This window comes from Carassius carassius, chromosome 44, assembly GCF_963082965.1.
Source record: "Carassius carassius chromosome 44, fCarCar2.1, whole genome shotgun sequence".
In the NCBI taxonomy this organism is placed as follows: Eukaryota; Metazoa; Chordata; class Actinopteri; order Cypriniformes; family Cyprinidae; genus Carassius; species Carassius carassius.
The window spans coordinates 12,356,233-12,378,740 of NC_081798.1; the positions used below are offsets into that span (position 1 = coordinate 12,356,233).

The 22,508-nt window shown below is 34.9% G+C and overlaps 3 protein-coding genes across 10 annotated transcripts in view; all 3 read right to left on the minus strand.

Annotated features, from left to right (window-relative positions):
* Positions 1-2,647: 2,647 nt before the first annotated feature.
* Positions 2,648-5,229, minus strand: LOC132126665 (transmembrane protein 169-like). 2 transcript variants are annotated; one of them, XM_059538083.1, is made up of 3 exons: positions 5,080-5,229; positions 4,592-4,920; positions 2,648-3,519 (listed from the first exon to the last, which is right to left on the minus strand). In XM_059538083.1, the coding sequence occupies exons 2-3, from the start codon at positions 4,827-4,829 to the stop codon at positions 2,888-2,890; spliced, it is 870 nt and encodes a 289-aa protein (XP_059394066.1). In that variant the 5' UTR covers positions 4,830-4,920; positions 5,080-5,229; the 3' UTR covers positions 2,648-2,887. The 2 variants fall into 2 exon arrangements, with proteins under 2 accessions (XP_059394066.1, XP_059394065.1); XM_059538082.1 differs by having other exon boundaries at positions 2,648-3,522.
* Positions 5,230-5,734: 505 nt separating this feature from the next.
* On the minus strand, positions 5,735-10,899 carry pecr (peroxisomal trans-2-enoyl-CoA reductase). Its single transcript, XM_059537329.1, has 8 exons — positions 10,765-10,899; positions 8,058-8,191; positions 7,688-7,853; positions 7,455-7,536; positions 7,275-7,371; positions 6,827-6,937; positions 6,243-6,354; positions 5,735-6,146 (listed from the first exon to the last, which is right to left on the minus strand). The coding sequence occupies exons 1-8, from the start codon at positions 10,874-10,876 to the stop codon at positions 6,061-6,063; spliced, it is 900 nt and encodes a 299-aa protein (XP_059393312.1). The 5' UTR covers positions 10,877-10,899; the 3' UTR covers positions 5,735-6,060.
* A 944-nt stretch (positions 10,900-11,843) lies between these two features.
* The window catches only part of map4k3a (mitogen-activated protein kinase kinase kinase kinase 3a), an 87,492-nt gene continuing 76,827 nt past the window's right edge, over positions 11,844-22,508 (minus strand). For 4 of the 7 annotated variants that reach the window (XM_059537636.1, XM_059537638.1, XM_059537640.1 and 1 more), the window contains 18 exons: positions 21,255-21,293; positions 20,364-20,423; positions 19,355-19,406; positions 18,485-18,650; positions 17,762-17,859; positions 17,027-17,068; positions 16,745-16,829; positions 16,537-16,616; positions 16,297-16,357; positions 16,056-16,173; positions 15,908-15,966; positions 15,332-15,435; positions 14,060-14,228; positions 13,783-13,851; positions 13,524-13,616; positions 13,269-13,339; positions 12,752-12,807; positions 11,844-12,630 (listed from right to left, as the gene is read on the minus strand). In XM_059537636.1, the coding sequence (XP_059393619.1) occupies positions 12,543-12,630; positions 12,752-12,807; positions 13,269-13,339; positions 13,524-13,616; positions 13,783-13,851; positions 14,060-14,228; positions 15,332-15,435; positions 15,908-15,966; positions 16,056-16,173; positions 16,297-16,357; positions 16,537-16,616; positions 16,745-16,829; positions 17,027-17,068; positions 17,762-17,859; positions 18,485-18,650; positions 19,355-19,406; positions 20,364-20,423; positions 21,255-21,293 (1,510 nt within the window). In that variant the 3' untranslated portion in view covers positions 11,844-12,542. Of the gene's footprint in view, positions 12,631-12,751; positions 12,808-13,268; positions 13,340-13,523; positions 13,617-13,782; positions 13,852-14,059; positions 14,229-15,331; positions 15,436-15,907; positions 15,967-16,055; positions 16,174-16,296; positions 16,358-16,536; positions 16,617-16,744; positions 16,830-17,026; positions 17,069-17,761; positions 17,860-18,355; positions 18,651-19,354; positions 19,407-20,363; positions 20,424-21,254; positions 21,294-22,508 lie in introns of all 7 variants that reach the window. The other 3 variants (XM_059537637.1, XM_059537639.1, XM_059537635.1) reach the window with 2 other exon arrangements.

Here is a 22,508-nt window from a genome sequence, read left to right on the forward strand (position 1 = left end):
GGCCTGACTGCGAAAACAATGACAACAAAAAGAACAGGTCAAGGTCTTGTAATATGAGCAGTGAGATGAGTTCTGGAAAGTCCCGAAAGATAATTTTCAAAAGCGGTTTAGACAAAAGCTGCTCATTTACAGATACAATACAACTTAAGCTTTTAATAACTGCATTAATTCAATATTTCAAATATATCTTAATAGTACAACCCTTTTTGTCTTTACTTATTTGTGAACATACAGTATTCAAATGATTCAGATCAGATGCATAGATCTCTGCTAAGATATTTGGTTATTTTCAGAGTTCCCACACTTTTTAAGTTTATATAAACTTTGATTCAGACCAAATTTTTCAAAGAATAATGAATCATTCCTTTATGACTCAAAAGAAGGATTCTCAGAAATAAGGAGCATTTTTAGTGAAGGAAATCTTCATAGCTAGAAAAGTTTATATTTTTATATTATAAGTTTATATTAAGTTTATATTCACTGCAAAAGTGTTTATTAATTCTTATGATTTTTCCAGGCATGAAAACCAAAATCCTGGTTTTACTGGCTAGGACTCTATAACGCTTTTTGGGAAAACACAATTTTAACATTTCAGTCACCATGGGAAGCCTGTATTTAGTAATGTTACAATACAACAGTATGCCTAGATAAACAAAAGATCAAGTTGTAAATGATGACGGTATATGAAGAGGAGATGAGTGCTATAACCCATACCTCAGAGCTGAATTGGATTTGAGTTTTTGAGGTGCAATATGAGAACCAGACACCACCCCATCTGAAATAGATGTATCGTCCAATAATCTGTGGATTTCCTCATAAAATGTTTTTGAAATGTAAGATGATCTTCTGGGACAACTGAGCCATTATCCTTAATGTGTGTAAAACAGTCTGGTTTTTAATGGCTAACATCCTTGTTGAACACTATTAGAGCACCATTGTTATTACACCTGTGGAAATACAAAGCACCACACTGTTTCAAACACGAACACAACAATTCAGTGATTTAGGACATATCCATACTTGGATATGAACAGAATATAAAAAGAGAAAAGTATACATAGTGTAAAAGTTAATTTTTGCCAGCTTAAAGTGTAAAATGTTGCTGTTTCTTAGTGGTTGATTCAAGTGAAAGAATCGGTCAAACTAAGAGAGGAAACATTTTCTGCTTATCAAGTATCACCAAACAGTGTATAAAATGTGTGTAAAGATAAATATGAAGCATACTTCTGATTACACAGAGAGTACATGATAAACGCTCAAAAGATGAAAGGCATTTATTTCCTTCTCATTTCTTAGAATGTTTATCTAATGAGTTTCAGTTTTAGATTCTTTATGGTCACTGCTGTACATAAAAGATTTAATCATTTTATGCTACTCGTCTGCATAGAATCTGATGCTTGGAAGTATAAAGTTGCCTTTAATCACCATATCATAGCTGACTGACTAAGATTGCTTATAAGTCCTACAAAAAGAAATATAGTCTAAGCATAGTAAGGAGTATATCTGCCATACCTTATTTTCTTCAGATAAAACCTGGAAGTATCAAACTTCTGACCAAATAGAACTTGAGTGCCCTATATATATCATTACTGCAGGCTAACCATAGTGATTCAGATTAAGGCAGCAGTTCTAAACATTTACACAGTGTTTATTTTAATTTATTTCAGTGCATTACTTATTGATTATATTCTAAAATTAACTATATAAAAGCTAGCTTTTGGATATCATCATGAGTAACTGCATCAACAACATTAGTGTTTTTGTCATTCATTTGTATAGCATAGATTAAAATCCATTATTTTTATTTTTAAGTGATATGGAAAGATAATGTGCTGAATTCTCTGAGTAACTTGGCCCTATATTTCAGTTTTTGTAAAATAAATTGTACAGTTAACTGCCAAAATGCAAAGTGTTTCAGACTAGGCTAATTCATTCGATTCCCTAGCAGTGTATAAATCAATAAAACTGTGCAAAATAAAAGCAGTAGCTCACCCAAAAATGAACATTTTGTCATCACTTCTTCACCTTCATGTCATTCCAAAACTTACTTACGTTGGTAGAATGTAAGTTTTTTTTGTTTTTCACATCAAAGTTGATACGAACCAAAATGGTTACATTCTTCAAAATGTTTGGAACAACAGAAGGGTGAGTAAATCATGGCAGAGTGAACTATCCCGTAAAGGGTTAGTTCACCCAAAAATCACCCTCTTGTCGTTTCAAACACGTAAGACCTTCGCTCAACTTCCAAAAACACAAAATTAAGATATTTTCAATAAAATCTGAGAGCTCTCTGACCCTTAGACAGCAATGCAACTGCAATGTTCCCAGACCCAGAAACATACAAGGACATTAGTAAAATAGTCTATGTGACATCAGTGGTTACGTCATAATTTTACGAAGCTACGAGAATACTTTTTGCGCGCAGAGACAACAATAACAACATAATTTATTCAACACTTCTTCTCCCCGAGTTACCATCCTCCGTCATTTTGGAGAGTACCCCAGAACGTAATCAGCGCTGTTTACATTCAGCATGCGTAAACTATGTAAACATAACCCTGGAAAAATATCTTAACTTGTGTTCCGAAGATGAAAGAAGGTCTTATGGATTTGGAATGACATGAGGGTGAGTAGTTAATGACAAGAGTTTTTTGGGTGAACTAACCCTTTAATATGAATGCTCAGGCTTGAAAACACGTTAAATGCTGTCAAAATCATTTTGACTCATTTTTATCTTAAAACTTGTTGACTGAAAAGTCTGGAGACATATCCTATCCAAGTCAAAATGATCTTTTTCAGCAGTATGCCACAGATGCCATTGACAGAACGTAACTTGTATTAACCAAAAACATTACTTAAATCAAAAAGTTATTCCATCTTTTCAAGTTCACAAAGTAGAAGTGTGCTCAACATCTTCCATCCTCTTCCCCTGGAGGGTCCCGGACAGAGTGTCAGAGTCCAGCAGCTCAACTACATTGTACGGAGCACAGTCCTCCAGCCCCAGCTTACCACACATCCAGCCACAGAAGCCCTTCTCCAGGTCCCTCACCGCCAACCACCATTCTCCAAAAACCCAGGACAGCTGGGTCACAGCGGCGTACACCCCCATACAGACGCACAACGTCATGATCAGCACCGGATAGAACAGAATGAGCAAGGGACACACTGTGATCTTGTGCAGAAAGCTGCGTTCCTCATTGTAAACCAGGAAGACATTGTACCAGGTGAGTGTCCCATAGTAAAACGATGTTATGAAGGAGAGGAGGAAGATGAATGGGGAGCAGGAAAGGCTCCAGAGGAGAACATGAGGGCCCTGGCTGACCCCCAGCGCACAGGGTTTCTGCTTGGCTTCCGCAACCCCGTCACACTCTGCATCTAGACGCTCTTTGGAGCGCGCCATGTCTCTCAGCTCTTTGTCTGTAAGCGTCATGTAGATGTCTACCATTTGGCCTTTCCGCTTTCCCCGTGTGATGGTGCCAGTCAAGGTCACAAAACGGCTGTCAGGAGGGATATCCTCTTCTTCTGTGAATGAAAGATAAATATTGAGAAGGATATTGCATGAACAACAAATTATTATAAATAAATCTTTCAGTTATATGGGAAAGAAAGAGGAAATGCAATATACATTGGAATGTGGGCAGCCAGCAGGCACAAAAAATCTGTCTCAAAATTAATTAATTGCCAATTACAAAAAACAAGCACTTATTTCACAACTAATACTGTACTATTTTTAACTTGTATTTATTAAATAAAATGTATTAAACATTTACTAACATAAATTGCAAATATAAACCGCTTCAAATTTGGGATTGGTACAATTTTCTATTATGTCTAAAAGTCTGTTATGCTCACCATTAATTAGATCAAAAGATACAATAAAACAGTAATATTGTGAAATATTACTATAATTTAAAATAACTTTTATATTGTTATATTTTAATTTTTATTAATGTGATGGCAAAGCAGAATTAGTATGATCGTTCAGAAATCATTCTTATATATTAATTTGGTGCTTAAGAAACATTTATCATCAATGTGTTGATAATAAAAATTGTTGGGCTGCTTAATATTTGTGTGGAAGCTGTCTGTGAAACAGATTCTTTGATAATTAGAAAGTTTAAATGGACAGCATTCATTTAAAATATAATTTCTTTTGTACAATTAAAAATGTTTTATACCCTTGCTGATAAAAGTATTACTTTCTTTCAATAAAATAAAATAAAACACATAATTACTAGTGCATTAAAATGTACTAATGTTTCTAATTTTCGAGACACCTTTACTAGGACTAGAAATTTACAAATATATTATTCCCTGATATGGCAAGATTTTCTGGAAGAAAAATATATCAACCAGAAGACTATAAAACAATATCTAGACAGCTGACATAAAATGATCAACAAGTATAAAACATAAAAGATAATATCATGTCATTAATGTTCTTTAAATGTGTAGTGTTCTGGACAGAAAGCACACGTGGTATGGAGCTGGTGACATCATATGTTTTAACCCATTACAGTAAACAAACAAAAGATGAATTTCATTGTACTTCACAATACAGTGAGTTCACCCCCAAATATCAGATCTTCACCTTCATCAAGTGGAGGACTGAAGGCTCCATCCACATCCGCCGAGGACCCCTCCCCAGCATCCTCCACCTCCAGGTCAGAGCGGTAGATGATCTCTTTCTTTTTCTTTTTCTTCTTCCTCCTGGTGGTGGTTCCCTCCTCCTCTGCTGACCTCTCAAGCGTGTTCACCGGCGTCTCCTCTGTCTCAATCCCTCCCTCCAGCTCCAAACCAGTGAGGTCTCCAGATGCCCCTTCTCTCATGACTATGAACCCTGAGAGACGCCTATATGATGCCTTGTTTACAGCTGCACACACCTGCTTGGTGTCAATCACACTTTTAAGAGGTTTCCTTCTAGAAGGAAAGAAAAAATATCATAACCGACTGTTATATATGTTACTTAGTTTTGCATTCCATCGCATTTTAAGACCTGGCAGTGTCTCAAGTCACACCCCACGCGTACTGTCTGCTGTTGATTTAAACAATACAGATGTGAGGATGCACGGTCCTTACCTCGATTAAACCCCCAAGCTAATACAGCAGCAGAGGTCGCTTGTGTATTTAGTTTATCCTTTGCGAGTGTTCACCACGTGTAACGTTTTGGCGCTGGGTTTATTTTTTCGGACAGTACCACACCGAGGACAACGCATCCCCCTCCTCGCGCCACTAATGCCACTGTTTGGCCAATCACCGGCTTGCGCGTAGCGCTCAGTGCGCATGCTCGCGTTATCCGGCGCTCTGCCTAGCAACCAGTGCTCTGCTGGGAACCTCAATTTTTAAACGAAGATACCATAAAAAAAACAAAAAAAAAAAAAACAAACATTAATCATTAACTCCCCCTGCCTCTGAACTACAACATGATGATAATAATTTTAATAAAATGAAAATATGCATAATGACATACTGATAATCTATACCATCATCACCATGACAAAAGTGAATAGATATATAGTTATATACTATGCTACTAGGAATAATATTCGTAAGACTAAATTTTACAACTGTAAAAAAGTGAAATGTTCCTTATTTGTCTAGCAGCTTGTGCCCCCCCATGTTAGGTCCCCCTATCAAAAATTAAAATGGTTTGGTCTTGTAGTCCAGCTTGCAGAAAAGGAGTCATTTTCTAGATATATTAATTTCCAAATATGTTAATACAACAGCTTACAAGTTGTTTCAACAGAAGAAATTTTATTTTTTAAACAAAACATGTTTGTAACCTCCTGGTGAGAGCCGATACATGTTTTTGTTTTTAGAAATCTTACAATTACAAATCTTATATTCACAATATCATACTATTAACGTATTTACATGGATTAAACACAGTTCTGAAAGAACAATTAGTGTTCCGCTGTGCAATGATAATGAAATTCAGTGAGCATCACTCAAAGGCCACAGTCAAGACGTGTTAAAAATTCAACAAAAAAAACATTTGTGGTTCACCCACACAGTGACGAAGAGCAGATGTTGGACAGTCTAGACTTGTTTTGTTATGATTCACAGCTTGGATTTGGTCATGTCCATGATTTCTCTCAATGTGTCTGTATTCTCTCCCTCTGGGGCTGGAGGCCAGGCTGTGTGATCTGATTAGAGAGACGAAGTGAAACAGAGACATACTCAAACAATACGAGTCAAAATCCGTCCTAATTTCGAAACAATAATAGCATGAAATAAGGTACCTGGTATTTCCCAAACAGAGTGGTAGAGGCTCTGTCCTGCATCGACTCTCAGGGTTGCTCCAGTGATGTAGCTGGCAGCCGGGGACAGCAGGAAACATACAGCAGGCGATATCTGGCACAATTCAAGTAAATATTTAAATCTCATGTTATTTGTGTTCCTGTGGCTCAAGTGGTAGAGTATTGCGTTAGCAGTGTGGGTTCAATTCCTAGGGAATGTATGTTAGGTAAAAAAATATATTGGATAAATTGGATAAAAGTGTCTGCTAAATTCATAAATTTAAACACTAATTTTGTATAATTCTGTATCGTGTATATATTTTCATCAATATGGCACCAGATTATCCTATTTAAATCAATGTGATGAATGATCAGGTCAAAACTAATCTAATAATAATCAAAAAGTAGTCTGACTGTACTATCTAAAATGTAAATGTAATGGATTATGTTACTAACTACAACTTTTGTCTTGTCATTTGGAACCAGTAACAGACTACATCTTATAACTAATCTACCCAGCTTTACATATAGCTATAAATATTATATATATTTTTAAAATGTCATCATTATAATAGATCATACGATACCTCCTCAGGAACACCGAGTCTTTTAGCAGGACTGAATGGCACTGACATCTTAAACATTGTTGGGCCAATTTCTTTGTAGTTTTCCATTGCAGTTTTGGAGATGATAGTTCCCTGCAGTCAACAAACACAAAACAAACGCACATGCACTGTTTATGTGGTATAAGACCAAGTGGAAGTTTACTCTGAATTTTACATTGTAGTTGAATTATAATTACATTGCAGATAATAAACACATGCATTTTTAGCAAAAACTTATTTGAGGTCATAATACTATGGAAATATTTTCACGCAAGGCTATTATTCAACATTTCATGCGCTTATATTAACATTTTCATTTTATCCAGGAACATACTGTAAGTCAAACATGGATATCAACCCATGTTCCTGAGTAGGGAGCACTATCCAAATACAATACATGCTTTTAAAATGTTTCCAAACTGGCACTAACCGGAGCCACAGAGTTGATCCGGACCCCACTGTCGGCCCACTCAATGGCCAGGCTCTTGGTCAGGTTGTCCACTGCTGCTCTGGCCGCTCCTGTGTGCCTGTTATAAACAAAGTTTTAACAAATGAAAAACGTAAAGTAATACACAATATTTTTATTATATTGCTATAATGTCAAACTCACGCCATTCCAGGAAAACCCTTCCACATGTCTGCAATGATGTTCACAATTGCACCTCCATGATCTTTCATCCATGCATTGTATGCTATGAATTGAGATGGAAAATTGACTGAATAGCCTTTGAATTTGTTATGCAGAATCGTGAAGTCTACAGTTTGTACATTAGGGTCAAAACAAACAGCAGATAAACTGCTAAACTGTATGTCTTGCATTTCACATCGCCATTTCTGCCAAACCTTCTTTGCAGCATAAGAACGTTCCGTTGAGGTTAGTGTCAATCACAGCTTTCCAGCCTTTTGCACTCATCAAGTTCACTGGGCTGGAAAACTGTCCACCTCCATTATTCACCAAAAAGTCAATCCTCCCATGAAGCTTCAGAGTGGAGGACATCAGGTTCTTTACCTGGTAAAAAAAAAAAAAAAAAAAAAATAGGAGCTAAATAATCACACCACATTATAATCCATAGCTACTTTATACTATTATTGCCTATAAACATTAATTTTCCAGCTGGAGAAACCCTTCCAAAATTAACATGATAAAAACAAAGACTATTTTACACATGCTTCTCTGGCATAAAGGTATAAAATATAGGTTTATGAGACTCACCTCTTCTTCATTTCGGATGTTGCACTGTATGGGGGTCACTTTAGCAGGACTGGATGAAGGGATTTTCTGCGTCAGCTCTTCAGCTGCTGACTCCAGACGCTCAAGCTTCCTGGACGATATGACCACACTGCAACCTACAACATTAGTGATATTTGAGACTCTAGGTTTTTGTAGAAAATCTATGGAAGCCCGTTTCTAATTGAATAAAAAAGAAAACAAGGTAATTAGGCTTTATAACTCACAATTCTGAGATATAAACAGAAATAAATGGCAGAATATATAGTTTATATATCTAATTCTGCATTTTTTCCCCTCGCAATTGTGAGTTTATGTTGCAATTCTAAGGAAATAATTCCTTAATAATTAAAGAATTGCGAGATGTAAACTCGCAAATGTGAGAAAAAAAGGTCAGAACTTTAAGATAAAAACTCGCTATTAAATTTTTTTATTTTTGTGTTCAGTAACAGAAACGGGCTTCCTTAAAAAAAATAAAAAAATACTAAATAATAATAATAATAAAAAAACTTCAGTACTGGTCTTTTTTTCTCAGTAGCACTTAAGTACACCAAACTTTACAGGTACACCTATCTACATTCCGGAGATTTTTTACAAAGATGTTTGTTCATACAAGATTCACCTGATTTATTGTATCACTATTTTATTCCTAAAAAACATAGTGCCATTTTGGGCTGTTGAAAGTGTATATATATAATTTATATAAGTGATTAAAAACTATATAAAAAATATGTAAAAAAAAAACAAACAAAAAAACGTTCATATGTTAACACAATGAAAGAAGAAAAACGGACCTGGAAATATATACAAATTAATGAATATTTACCCCTTTCATGCATGAATTATGATAACCTCAGTCAGGATTTTTTTCCTATGTGTTTTTATTGCTCTTAGGGCATGAAAAACAAGAACTGATTTTTTTTTTTTTTTTTTTTACAAATTTTTCAAAGAGATCTTCAGATGTCCACTTGAGTGGACAGCATGTGGTTGGTTTAAACTGAAGATATACTGTATTAAATATAAGACAAAAATCAAACAGATAAAGTGTGTGAATTTAACAAACTAATCAATGCAATTATATCAAATAATGTGAAAACTATAAAATATATGCAAAAAATATAAATGCAAAATATTAAAAATGGCTTCATACAACTTCATACAAGTTGCACTTCGCGTATCTATGATGTCAGAACATGAGGACGTGATTCCATCAGAATTTTCTACAGCCTGTCAAGGTACAACGGTGGATTTACCCTTATTAGCTGATAATTATGATTATGTTCAAGATGGACATGCACATTTCTATCATAGCCTACCTCTGAAAAAACCTACGATACGCGATACGTTTTTTCAATCTCATCTGAAATGATCAGTGTTGGGGGTAACGCATTACAAGTAACATGCATAACCCATTCAGATTACTTTTTTGATGTTACAAGAAAAGTAATGTGTTACAAGTAACATGCATTACCTAGTCAGATTACTTTTTGATCTAACAAGTAATTAACTACAAGTAATGTGCATTACCTAATCAGATTACTTTTTGATGTAACGAGTAAAGAAACGCATTACAAGTAACGCATTACGTAATCAGATTACTTTTTGATGTTATGAGTAAAAAAACGCATTACAATAATGCACATTACATAATCAGATTACTTTTTGATGTTATGAGAAAGGAAACACATTACAAGTAACATGCATTATGTAATCAGATTACTTTTTGATGTTATGAGTAAAGAAACGCATTAAAAGTAACATGCATTACGTAATCAGATTACTTTTTGATGTTATTAGTAAAAAAACGCATTACAATAACATGCATTATAAAATCAGATTACTTTTTGATCTAACAAGTAAAGTAATGCATTTCAAGTGTCATACATAATCACATGACTTTTTTCGATGTCAATGAAAATTACATTCTAATAATACAAATACATTTATTTACAGTAGAAAAAGTCAATGCATATTAAGTTTTTAAGTTTTAAATTTCAAAAACAATATTCACATTATAATTATGAATTGTAGCTGAAATATAGCCATTGCATGCATGACGTCCACTACAGTGGACATGTGATTAATCAGAGTTTTCTCTCAATCTAAAATCAAAACTTGGAAAATTTTACTGTGATATGACTCATTAGATATTGCTTTATGTTGCAATATTTTTTTTAGCTACAAGAGTCTCCTAGGATAGAAGGAATGGGTGGATATTCTGGAGCAACTTGGCACGTCTGACTGACCCTTGGCCATCTTGGTTTGGAGGGGGAAAAAATCGAAACACAAAGGCTTGCCACTTGGTTGCAATTTATAGGATGATGCACCAGGGTCCAATGAAGAGATTGATGTGCAACTTTGCCATAAAAACCCGTGCAAATTCAAGAAAATGCTTTTTTTAATAGCTGTCCACTGTAGTGACCACTATGCGTGAAAGGGTGAATGTCTCATTTGCAAATTTAAACGTTACAGAAACGGAAATCATAATTTAAAAAAATCAAATATATTGCATTTGTATTTATTAAATATGTTATTACTAATATGTGATGTGATGTAAAATGTTAAAATTAATATTTTATTAATTAGTGACTGATTGCTTTGTGTGTTGCTCAATATCTGGACTAAAGTTCACTGCAGTCCTGATCTAAATACGAAGTCAAATCCATCAGTAAAACTTCCAGTAAATGCATACCTAACTGTAAGAGCTCAGAAGTAATAGCTTTGCCTATTCCAGTCCCTCCTCCCGTCACGATCGCAACTTTGTAATTGAAAAGACCTGCTTTAAAAACACTGGACGCAGCCATGTCTGTGACGAAACGGACTGTGAAGCAAGCAAGAGTCCGTATTAATATTATAATAAAAGTCTTATTCCGGTTGTGTTGGTCTAACTTCCTGTTCTATGCACGATAATTTTACGTGCGCTCTGAGCTCGGAATTATGAATATTTCCGTTGCATTATTATAACAGCAAAATATTACTAATACATATTTTCCTAAAACAAAAACACCTAAGCAATCTTTAATGTTATCTATAATAGAGAACATTACATATATACATAGTATGAAATCATGGACGTAATAAGTTTACAATTATAAATATCAAGAAGCAAGACATTTTAGTATGCAAAACCATGTGATTTTATTTTACAGTATGTACATAGACACAAAACGAAAATTAATTCCATAACCGTATTACCATGTCAATCACGGATAAAGAAGATAGAGAAATTAGGGAGTATGTATTAATTTTCTTATAATAGAACCTCCTTTACTTTTAACTACAGTTCTGAGATAATTATGCCAGTCCATGTTGCTGAACGTTTACAGCAATTTACAAATTCCAACATCTTCTAGATAGTGTGTACAGCATTCAAATTACAAACACACAACTGATGTAGACAGTGATGTCATCCACATAACAAACCTGTGATCTCAGTCACACGCTGATGACTTATGGGGCAACTTTTTTGTCAGCAATGTTTACTGAGTTTACTGAAAGTTGCCCAGTGTATCATCAGCCTTGCAGTCTGATTGATTTAAAACCATGTAAGGACATCCTGATGATTTATTGCTTATCAGGGTTATACATGTACACATTGACAAAAAAAAGTGTGTATATATCTACTGTATACATGTTATTATAGGCATGGTTTTAAACATACACCTACATATAAAGTACACATCAACATTTTAATAACCTTGTGCAAATTGAGTGAGTGCATTCCGCAGAGTTAAAAACAATTAATTCAAGGGCCACTGAATTAAAAGTTGCTCAATAAAAACACCATTTGGCTTTATATAAAAAAGGATTAGGTTATACAATAAAATCAAACAAATAAAAACCTCAATGTTAAAAGGCAAGTCTTGGAAAGATGGGCACTTCAGCTTTGTGATTCCTAAACTATTGCATATAACAAAAGTGATCTGGCCCTAGAGGTCATTTAAAGTAGTACCCATCATCTCTCAGTCCTTTACAACAGCCAATGCTGCCACAAACCTGTACAACATAAATGTGCTGATATCTACACAACCAATACAAAGAGTACGACTTAATACTGTCTGTATGTACATGAATTAAATATGTGTCTTCAAGCACTTGTGTGGTTAGCGTCAAATGTGAGTAGTGAAAAAAAAAAACACAAAACAAAACAGTCTATCTTGGGGAAAAAGAGCATGTTGTGTGTTTTTCAGGAAAAAGATAAATTAAAACTGCTAGAAGCCAAACCAAAACAAGGCCTCTAAAACAGGTAAGGGTGAAAGTGCATACTGTAGTAGTGTAGTATATCATGTTGTTACAGCCCGTCTTCTCTCTACTCTGAGATCTTTATAGTCATTCAAGTGTTCCTCTGTGCTTTCAGCGGTTCAACAACAGCATATCTGTGGATCGTCTGAGACGTGGCCATCTCATTGGGCTACATGAAATGAAAGGCTCTTGGAAAACATGTCGTTTTTCTCCATTGATGCACTGCAGTCAGTAGCTGTTTTCGTGGCCTGCGAGGATGTAGAGATTGCTGTGTGCTGTGGGGTTGTCTGTTGGTCGGCTTTCCAAAACCACCACTCTATAAAGAATGACATAAAAACAAATACAGATGACCTATGTTATATAATATGGATTGGCACACCAGTAATAAATTGCATTATATTAATTAATGACTAATTAGAGTAATTGCTTCTTCTCACCTGTCTGAACCTAGCAGCCTGAATATCCTGGAGCTGTCAGAAATCTCCTGTGTAATCTGGAATATAAAACGTGGACAGAATAATGGGATTGCATAATATGTCATTTCATTTGTTTATATGATACCCTAGTTTTTTGTTTTTCGTACACTGCTCTCTGAAATATGTGACTCTGACTGATTAGATTTAAAATATAATAAACTGTCAATTTTACCATAATAATAATACAGTGATTTTAAATGTTCCCTGTTGCAGACTGTAGTAAAAAATTATAAAAATCACATGATATAAAGGTAGATTACTATGTATATATCATACATTTAAGTATATAAATTTGATATATATTTTTTTAATAAAAATACACCCAATTATATGTATACAAATACACACACGCGAACACATATTCAAACATACTGTATATAAATAAATAAATAATTATATTGTGTCTGTCAGGTTTTTTTGTGATATTATAGACAGTCTTTCTGTATATTATCTCTCACATATACACAGCAAGACTTGCCTCATTGGACTTGAAGCTGCGTCCTTGCATGCCATGCCTCCAGAAGGCCAACACACTGTCTTGAAGGCAAACTAAGAGGGAGAGATAGATAGACAGAGCACGAGAGAGTTATTAAAACAGAGATTTAAATCCATTTTCCTTTTGCCCTTAAAAAAAGAGTTAAATATGACTGAAGGCTAACTGTTAAATTCAGCGGGCTTAGAAAATGGAGATATATGTACTTGAAGCCACCGTTAATGTACCAAGGCTTCATACCTATTGATTCAATCTGGAAGTTAAAAGTCAGTTCTGCTGAGAGTTTTCGACTGGACTTCAACCGACCTTGCAAATTTACAATCTTAATGCACCCTTGAGAGGAAGAAGAAAAGCAATTAATATATATCTGTTATATAAATAGCTATATATATATATATATATATATATATATATATATATATATATATATATATATATATATATATATATATATATGCACATCTATTATTTATCTATTATTGCCATGTTTGGGACTTACGATCTAAGCAGACTAAAATTGTATCTCTCTCCAGTTGGGTCACATGGATCACGCAGCTCTGTGGGGTATCTGAAATAACAACAATAATTTCTAGAATTTTGCATATCTAAAAAAGAAAACAGGAAAAAAGCTAATTTAAATGAGAAAAAAATATATTTATAGATTATAGATTACAGATTATAAACAATTGCAAAAACTATTTATTACATTAATATTTGTTAAAACATTTAAAGCTATTACAGTAAGAGACAGTGGTGTCATGTTTTAAAGTACTCACCAGAATCAAACCAGTTGGAGGTAGAGTTGGGGTTGAGGGTCTCAAAATGCACCACCTGGTTGAGCTCCGTACCTTTGCTCACAGCTATGCAGATGAGAGGATACTGATGTTCTGGGACCACCAGCATCTCAAACACCTCCAGCGGACACGGCAGGGGGAAGTCTATGCTCTGCAGGGAATGAGTCGGTGCTTAATTTGGAACAGCGTGTGTTTGAAAATGCCAAGTAAAGCAATTTTAATTACAAGTCTTAAGTAGATGATCAGCAATTTTAGAAGCTTAAAGGAGGAATGAATAACTAATGTGGCCTATGTGCTACATACTGTTTCCAGAACCTTCAGTTAAACACATCTCCTATGGATTTTAGTGTAACGCTAATCCACACAGCACTCAGTAACAAACCCTATCTCACTGCGCCCTCTGGAGGTCACATTTGTCGGCCACATATTTCATTGAGGATGTCTTGTTTAACAGTAATAATAATCATTATGAAAACTGAATGTACTTTATTGTGAGGAAAACTTTATTGTTATTGTATTTCCCACTTTCCCACTGAAATGATGCAGCCTCAACAGCTATGTTTCCATCCACCTACTTTTTGGGATATCGCATAAAAAACACTGGATGGAAATGCCAAGATGGGCGTAAATTCTAAAAATGTGCATAAAAAAAAAAAAACTTATGCGCTCAACTAAGTAGGATAAATGTATTATTCATTAAGAAAACATGTGCATAAAATACGATGGAAATACACTGAACTGAATAAATTCCTTATTAACACGCATCAAAAAAGACAAGTGACTTTGCGATTGGACAGCATAAAACTGGCTCGACCAACAGGCCAATCTCATTTCACAGCATCTGAAATGCTAGTTTATTTTTACACTCTAAAATGCTTGAGCAAAGTACGTCAAAGTGCTTCATTATAATTAACTCCTAATTACCTATAAGATAACATGACTGCGTTTAGTCTGCAGGCTCTTAAACTTGCAATTTATTGTATACAAATATATTATATACAGTGCCTTCTCCTATACTGCAGCAATTGAAAATTTTCTTCTTTATATTTAGTTAATCAGAAAATGATGCTCATTAGATGGAAAAGGTGCACAAATGTTTCATGCAATATTCCAATTTTGTGCATACGTTTAATTCGTAACTTTGGATAGAAACGTAGCTAATGACACATGCGGCCAACGAATGAGACCTCCAGAGGGCACAGCCTTCCAATTAAGACACAGCTATTGTTTTGAAGATGGGAACCAGTGACTTACCTTGACCAACATGAATTTCTGCATGGACTCCACCCACTCAAACAGGACAACACTGGACTGAAAGGCACCGCACAGGTACTTGTGACCAGTATACGGATTCCTCACTGAGAATAAACAAGACAACAAAACCCAGTATAAAACCTTAAATAAAGTCTGTTTGATCATATCATCAAACTCATCTGAATTAAACTGTTGCTTCAAATGTTTGTGAAAACAATAGACTATGATATAAAAGCTATAAAAAAGGATACTTTCATTCAACAAGGATGCATTAAATTGATGAAAAGAGACAGCAAAGACATTTTAAAAGATTTTGTTTCCAAATGCTGTTTTCAGCACAGATAAAACTGAATATTTCTAGAGCTTTTTATCTAGAGATTTCTGAATGATGATCTCAGGAATAAATTAAATTTTAACGTATATTTACATTTAAATTCACAATATTACTGTTTTTTTGATCAAATAAATGCAGCCTTCTTTAAAATATAGTAAAAGATTAACTTTATCTGCCAATGTAGATAAAGTTCCTGTGTATACAGAAATACAGAAAGGAAAGAAATGACGGGATCTGCTCACCAACACAGCACTTCTGACACCCTCTTGTTTCAGGGATCTTAGTGGATACTGAGAATTTCCTGAAATTCAAATAAAAATGTCAAATGGAGTATTTACATTTTGTCTACTGGTCACATCCTAAAGCTTACACAGAGATCTGCACATTTACCTGGGGATTATTTTGTCAGGTAATTTATGTGTTGGTATGGCAACAGGGAGTTTCTGCATTTGTCGAGCATGTTCAAATAGGCCCATCAGACTGTGAGAGTACAGATGACATGCTTTTCCTGCCAAAAAACATTTTCTTTATTCAAAACAGGGACAGGGCGTCTATGTCAGGTAATGCTTCAACATATATGATATGCTACGATGGTTAACGATGGTACTCTATAAAGCGTGACACATCTTACCGGATATTGACAGCAGGCTGTTGCTCATGACATACAGCCAAGTACATCTCCTGGGGAAAAGCTGAAAATGACACAAAAATAGCTTTAGCACAAGACAAAAACACACAGCAATGTAAGGTTGTACTTCACACAAACTGAGTTTTCCAGACACATTTGCAATTTTTTTTTCTACTACTACTGTTATATACCGTTAGGAAAACTACACATCTATTTGAAAATATCTGAAAAGTAACATCAAACCTGTTCCATGGACGTCTCGTGCAGCTCATTAAGGTTTAATGTGTAAATACCTTCCTCTGCTCCAAATATCAGATACTGGTCTGAAATGCATGAACGGGGAAGAACAAAACAGACTGATACAGGCGCTATCAGCAAATCCATCTGTATGTAATAATGAACCATTATATATTAACATTTGAGACTGGGCAGATTATCTTCACAAGCTTACCTCGTGTGCCTGGGTTGATCCATGAGGTAGCACAGTGTATTTTTAATGGGCAGCCATTGAAGACTTTTGAGAAACATGCTCCCATCTGGACATGGAAATACAACACATCGGATAAATCAGATGCAGCCAAATAAATCACTGCTCAAAATGTTTATACACGACAAAACAGACAACGCTATCAAAAAGACAACATACATAAATTGAAAAATTAAATACAAGCAATTAAGTCCCAGGACATTGCCACCGATCTGCACGACTGAGTAAACTATGATGTCCACTTACATGAACCTTTGGAGTTGGTGGGAGACCATTGCTGATGGGTTTCTGTGGGGGAAACAAAACAAAACAAAGAATAAACATAACATTAAAACAAAAGTTTCACTAGATAAATTTCACTACTAGATAGATAGATAGAGAACAGATAGATTGATTATATGTAATAATATTAATATTATTTTTGCTACATATAATTATATTGCATTATTACAAATTAAACAATTGTATGTAATATTGTTTTTATTATTATATCATGTAATCAATAATATTATGTCAAATTTAAACAATTTATTTTATAAATATTTAAACAATAAAAACAATATCAATATATTGTTAAATAATAAAATGAACATAATAAAAGTTAAAAACGATTCAATATGATTGTATGTAATAATACAAATATGCAATAGTAATTAATATATATATATATATATATATATATATATATATATATATATATATATATATATATATATATATATTTACATATGTATTTAAATATATATACACACGTTACACAATAATTATATTATTATTAAATAATAAACAAATTCATAGTTTCTTCAAATATCTGATCATTAAATATATTAATAACGTGCATTAGTGAACAGTGATTCAAGAGTATTAAAATATTAAATTATATAAAAAAAAATTGCATTTAGCAAACATTGTAAATTCTTCCTCCAGGAACCATAAGTGTTACAAGACTCAATACTGGAATGCACTAAAATGGAGCATTACTGGGAAATCTTTCTTGTCCTTTGGTACAGGAACAGCAGGGGGCATTGTGGACTGTCTCTCTGTTGAGGGCGAGTGTTCAGACGGGCTCATTCCATTGCCTGTGGGTAAGAAAAGATACAACAAACATTTTAGATTTTTTGTCTTAACACTATGTTTTCACATACAGTAGGTATCTAGCAAGAGTGTCCATGGATCACATGTGTCAAGAAATTGTTCTTTTTATCTAAAGTCAGTTAAGAAGTTTAGCATTAGCAGCTCCTGTTGCAATCTGCAGCGACCATACTATGACACAACAAAAACTAGACAAGTGTAATGAATCAAAAATGATGGTTGCAGCATTAACTGACAGGAGAACAATAATTTGACAAGGAAAAGAATACAAGGGTGGAGTGGGTGACTCATGATGTCTTCAAGTGGGTGTGTGACATTTTCACATGCCAGCACTACTGACGCCATTTCTCTTAGAAAGGGCAAGAGGAAAGAATGACATGTAGTCTCACTACGAGCTAACTAAAGAAACTAACAGTGGGACGGATTGGAGACAGGTTTGGTGACTGGGGCTGAACCAGGTATAAAGGGGAGGGCCTCTCTTACTGTCTCCTTCCTCATCACGATCTTCCTCTTCATCAAACAAGACCTGCAGCCTCTCGTCGAACAGACTACATATCCCAGCATCCCCCTTGGTTTCCCACGGGCCATGTTCTTCCCGATTGGTCTCATTACCTAAACTGCTGAGCTGGTTTGCGGGCAGTCGAGGAGGTGGAGGTCGAGGGGGTATGTTGATAGATGATCGAGCGGGGCTTTCGGGCTCCGGGCAGCGCTTTATAGTGTCCTGGTTACCGTCATGATCACCGGAGGGGCTTTGATGCGGTCCGGGACTGGGCTTTGGCTGGAAATGGCAGAACAAAATTAGCAGCACGCTACCCTGTCAGATCAAATACTGTGATTACTAAAAAAAAAAAAAAGTGGATGCAAAAAAAACTTTAGAAGCCGTTCACTGATTTCCGATAAGCTTGTTTCAAGGCAAAAAAAGGACTTGGCTGCTCAAAATAAATCTGCTAAATCAAAGCAAACACCTAACACACGGTGCGTAAGTTCGGTTGGCAAGATTTTTTTTTTTTTTTTTTTTAAGAAATCTCTTATGCTCATCAAGTCTGAATTTGTTTGATTAAAAATGCAGTAAAAAGTAATAAAATTTAATAATTACAATTTAAAATAACTGTTTTATATTTAAACATATTTTTAAATTAATGTATTCCTGGTATGGATATAATTTATCATTACTCTAGTCTTTTAGTGTGACACAATCCTTTAGAAATGATTCTACTATGCTGATTTGATGCTCAAGAAATGTTTATTATTATTGGTTAACACATTGATGAATATAAAGGTCAAAAATGTATTTTTTTTTATTTACAGTAAAATTCTTTACTGTCACGGTTAATTAATTTAATTCATCTTTGCGGAATAAAAGTAATAAAAATGCCTTACTGACTTTGAAAACCTTTAAAAGCTACTGTATCTTTTCAACACTAAAAAGGTTTATTATAAAATCAAATTTTTATAAATTATAAACATTTTTTGTATTCTTACTTTGGGAGGAAGCGGTGGTGGGACCTTAGGCCTCATAGTGGAGCTTTTTGTGCTGAAACAAATAAGAAATCCAATTAGATGATTCACAATGCTAATCATGTATGCTAATTATGCTACAACTAACGAACATAATTTAGGGCATTAACAGGATGTTAATGGACCTTTGTGGTTGGTTTCATCAGATACTGGACCAACAGGGGTACAATATAGGACAGGAAACAGACAACAAACAAACATGCAATCAAATGTGCCAGGAATAACTCACTCTATAATGAAAATGCTGTTTTTATTTACTCACCCCCATGCTATTTCAAACCTGTATGCTGTTATTGTTTTCCATGAAAAAAAAAGGAGATTTTTTTAAGGAATGGAATACAGTGCACAAGTCATACTGACTACGTACAGTACATGGTGCTTCATTGTGTTGTTTTGATAGACGCTAATAACAGCATTCAGTTTGGAAAGGGGAATGCATAAATAATGACAAAATTTTTATTTTTGAGTGATCTATTCCTTTAAATATAGACGAAAGCTTGCCAGCATCACTAAGAGAGGACACTACGAGTTTCATGGTAGTAGTTCACTTGCATTTGAACCTGGAAAAATATTGCTTAAGAGGTAGTTGGATGAACCTCAACACTCTAAAACGCCTTCTAGCCATGGCATTGCTAAATGAAGGGAAAAAGAGAATGTGTGTCTAGTAAGAAAAGAAAACAGATGATAGAATGATTCCAATAGAACTAAAAAGGTCATGATACACTTGCAACATTTTCGGGGGACACTGAAAAACAGTATTTAATTTAAAAGAAATATTCATATGTGTCTCAAATATATATATATATGTGTGTGTGTGTTTGTATGTATATATACGCATATATGTATATGTAAATATAAATGTCTCACAGGAACTTGAATTCTTGCCAAACAGTTGCCAGTGCATCATGATCTTTAAGTGTTTTAACCTCTAGAGCAGCAAGAAGAGATTGGCTACAGAATCAGAGGAACTTACTGTTGCAATTCATCATCAAGATCATCACCATCATCATCCTCCAAATGAGCCTCATGCCCCCTAATGAGGATTGAGAAGGTTGTGACGCTCATTTATTGAAGATTATTAATTTGAAGCACTTTCCTCGATTTCCCATGGTTAAGATTAAAGGTTAACGGGTCATTCACATAGGACATTCTGAGTTTTAATTGTTAGTCTATGTAAATCCACACTAACTAGGCTCTTTGTGTAACCTTCGCTGTTATTTTCAGCATCTCATGCTATGAGCATCTTATTTTTGAGACACCATGCAGAGAAAGTTACATTTTCTTGTCTCAATATTCCATTTCACTATGTCAGTTGGTTTTGAACACAAGAGCATGTCCTTTATGAATGAGCCCATATACAGTACATTAAAATAAATTGTGATTTCAAAGTGAACATTTAGATACCGTAACACAAATACTACATGAATATACACTCCGGAAATTCAGGATGTTCAGTGATATTCCCTTTAAAAATGGCCAACAAAGTGTGACTAATTAATAACAGGATGATCCCAAAGACCAATCTAGACATGCATCTGGAGTAAATTTCATTTCGAGAGACTGAGGAATGTAAAACTAATACTGTGGCAAAAATAACACAGATCTAAAACACAGCATTGCCAAGCAAATCAGCCTTTTGTTCCACTCGGACAAGCACAAAAGGGCAAGGTTAGGTCACATCAAATATTGATCAGATGAAAAACCAGCTATGCAGAGAGAGAGAGTGAGAGAGGTAGATGTACGGGTAGAGATTGACAGAGCAGCAAAAAGATGGAAAGAAAAAGAGAGAGGAAGCCAAAGGGGGGAAAAAAGCTAATGAAAGAGCACAGGAGTGAAGGACACAAACAAAGCAACGGCATCATACCTCTGATGCAGCTCCTCTTCAACGGATTTCAAGAGGCTTCTATCAAAAAAAAAAAAAGAATTTATTAAATGGGAGATGAGTATATAAACAGTTGATTCTTTCACTGCAAAGCACATGTAAAAACACATGATGAACAGTTTTATAACACATCAAGGGATCCATTAGACCTCATTGATTTCAGGCTAAATAAACAAGCATTTACTGCTAATTTGTCTCCAGTGACACTGGGAAACAGTCCAATGTTTAGTTGTAAAATTTTAAGGGAATGTCTGCTTCTGACTGTCTGGAATCTCAGTTCAAAGTTTTTTATCTACACTGCACTTTAATAATTGAACAGTAAGGTTTTCTGGACTAAAAGGGATTTAAAATAAATGAAAAATCAGAAGATAAAACTAGCTTCACAGTTCCTCGAGAAAATATAGCTGCAAACAGTGATGATGGGACCAAGCTCCAGGTGCCACTGCCACTCCTGTGTCTGGACAATTCACTTTAAAGACACTTTAACGTTACTTTAATAAATTGCTAAAGTAACAAAGTTCATAATATACAAAAAACATTTACAGTGTAGCATATTCAATATCTTGGCATCACGTTGACACAGTTTGTGTGAATTGCAGTCAGATTTTTTTTTTTAAATCCATATTCAAACCAAAATAGCCAACTTCCTGTTGGTTGTAGTTAATGACTGTAAATTAGAAAGTTGTCTGCCCTAATGAGAACAATATATGGACCGAGTTTGGTGACTATGGGAAAAAGTAACCCCGCCCCCCACACTTTTATCAACTTTGTGTCTCAATTTAAGTGACTCAAAAACACCTGAAAAGAATATTATACAAGTTTGATGCGTGGAAGATATCAAGAATCTCTTGACCTGACATTATTCTGATGAAGTCTGAAGTAAATCAGGTAAAAATAAGAGGCTGATTTCAAAGCATTTTGAAAATTACAGTCTGCTGCCAGTTGGTGGGCCTATAACTTTTGACTCATAATCTATGGCCTTTTTCCTAATGGCACACTTCACGTGCAATTACGGTCTTGCGGACCACCGTATGCGTGCGCCAATTAAGTCAGTGAGACTATAGGGTGTCCTATTCATCATTTTAGCATTCAGAAGGATGCTTGCGAGTGCCTCCTGTGCCCCGATGCACAATTCTGCCAAGCCTGCATTGAAGCAAACTCCGCAGCAGACTTCTACCCGACAACCAAAGCAGCATTGTGTCACAAAAGTGTGCACTCAGAAGAAGATAAGTGTTT

Excerpts from the sequence above, each read along its gene's own strand:
- pecr (XM_059537329.1), bottom strand. The coding sequence starts at position 10,876 with ATGGCTGCGTCCAGTGTTTTTAAAGCAGGTCTTTTCAATTACAAAGTT. Across the intron at positions 8,192-10,764 it reads TTCTGAGCTCTTACAGTTAG|GTTGCAGTGTGGTCATATCG; the intron begins GTATGCATTTAC and ends CTAATGTTGTAG. Across the intron at positions 6,147-6,242 it reads CTCTGTTTGGGAAATACCAG|ATCACACAGCCTGGCCTCCA; the intron begins GTACCTTATTTC and ends CTCTCTAATCAG.
- LOC132126665 (XM_059538082.1), bottom strand. The coding sequence starts at position 4,829 with ATGAGAGAAGGGGCATCTGGAGACCTCACTGGTTTGGAGCTGGAGGGA. Across the intron at positions 3,523-4,591 it reads CAGTCCTCCACTTGATGAAG|AAGAAGAGGATATCCCTCCT; the intron begins GTGAAGATCTGA and ends TTTCATTCACAG.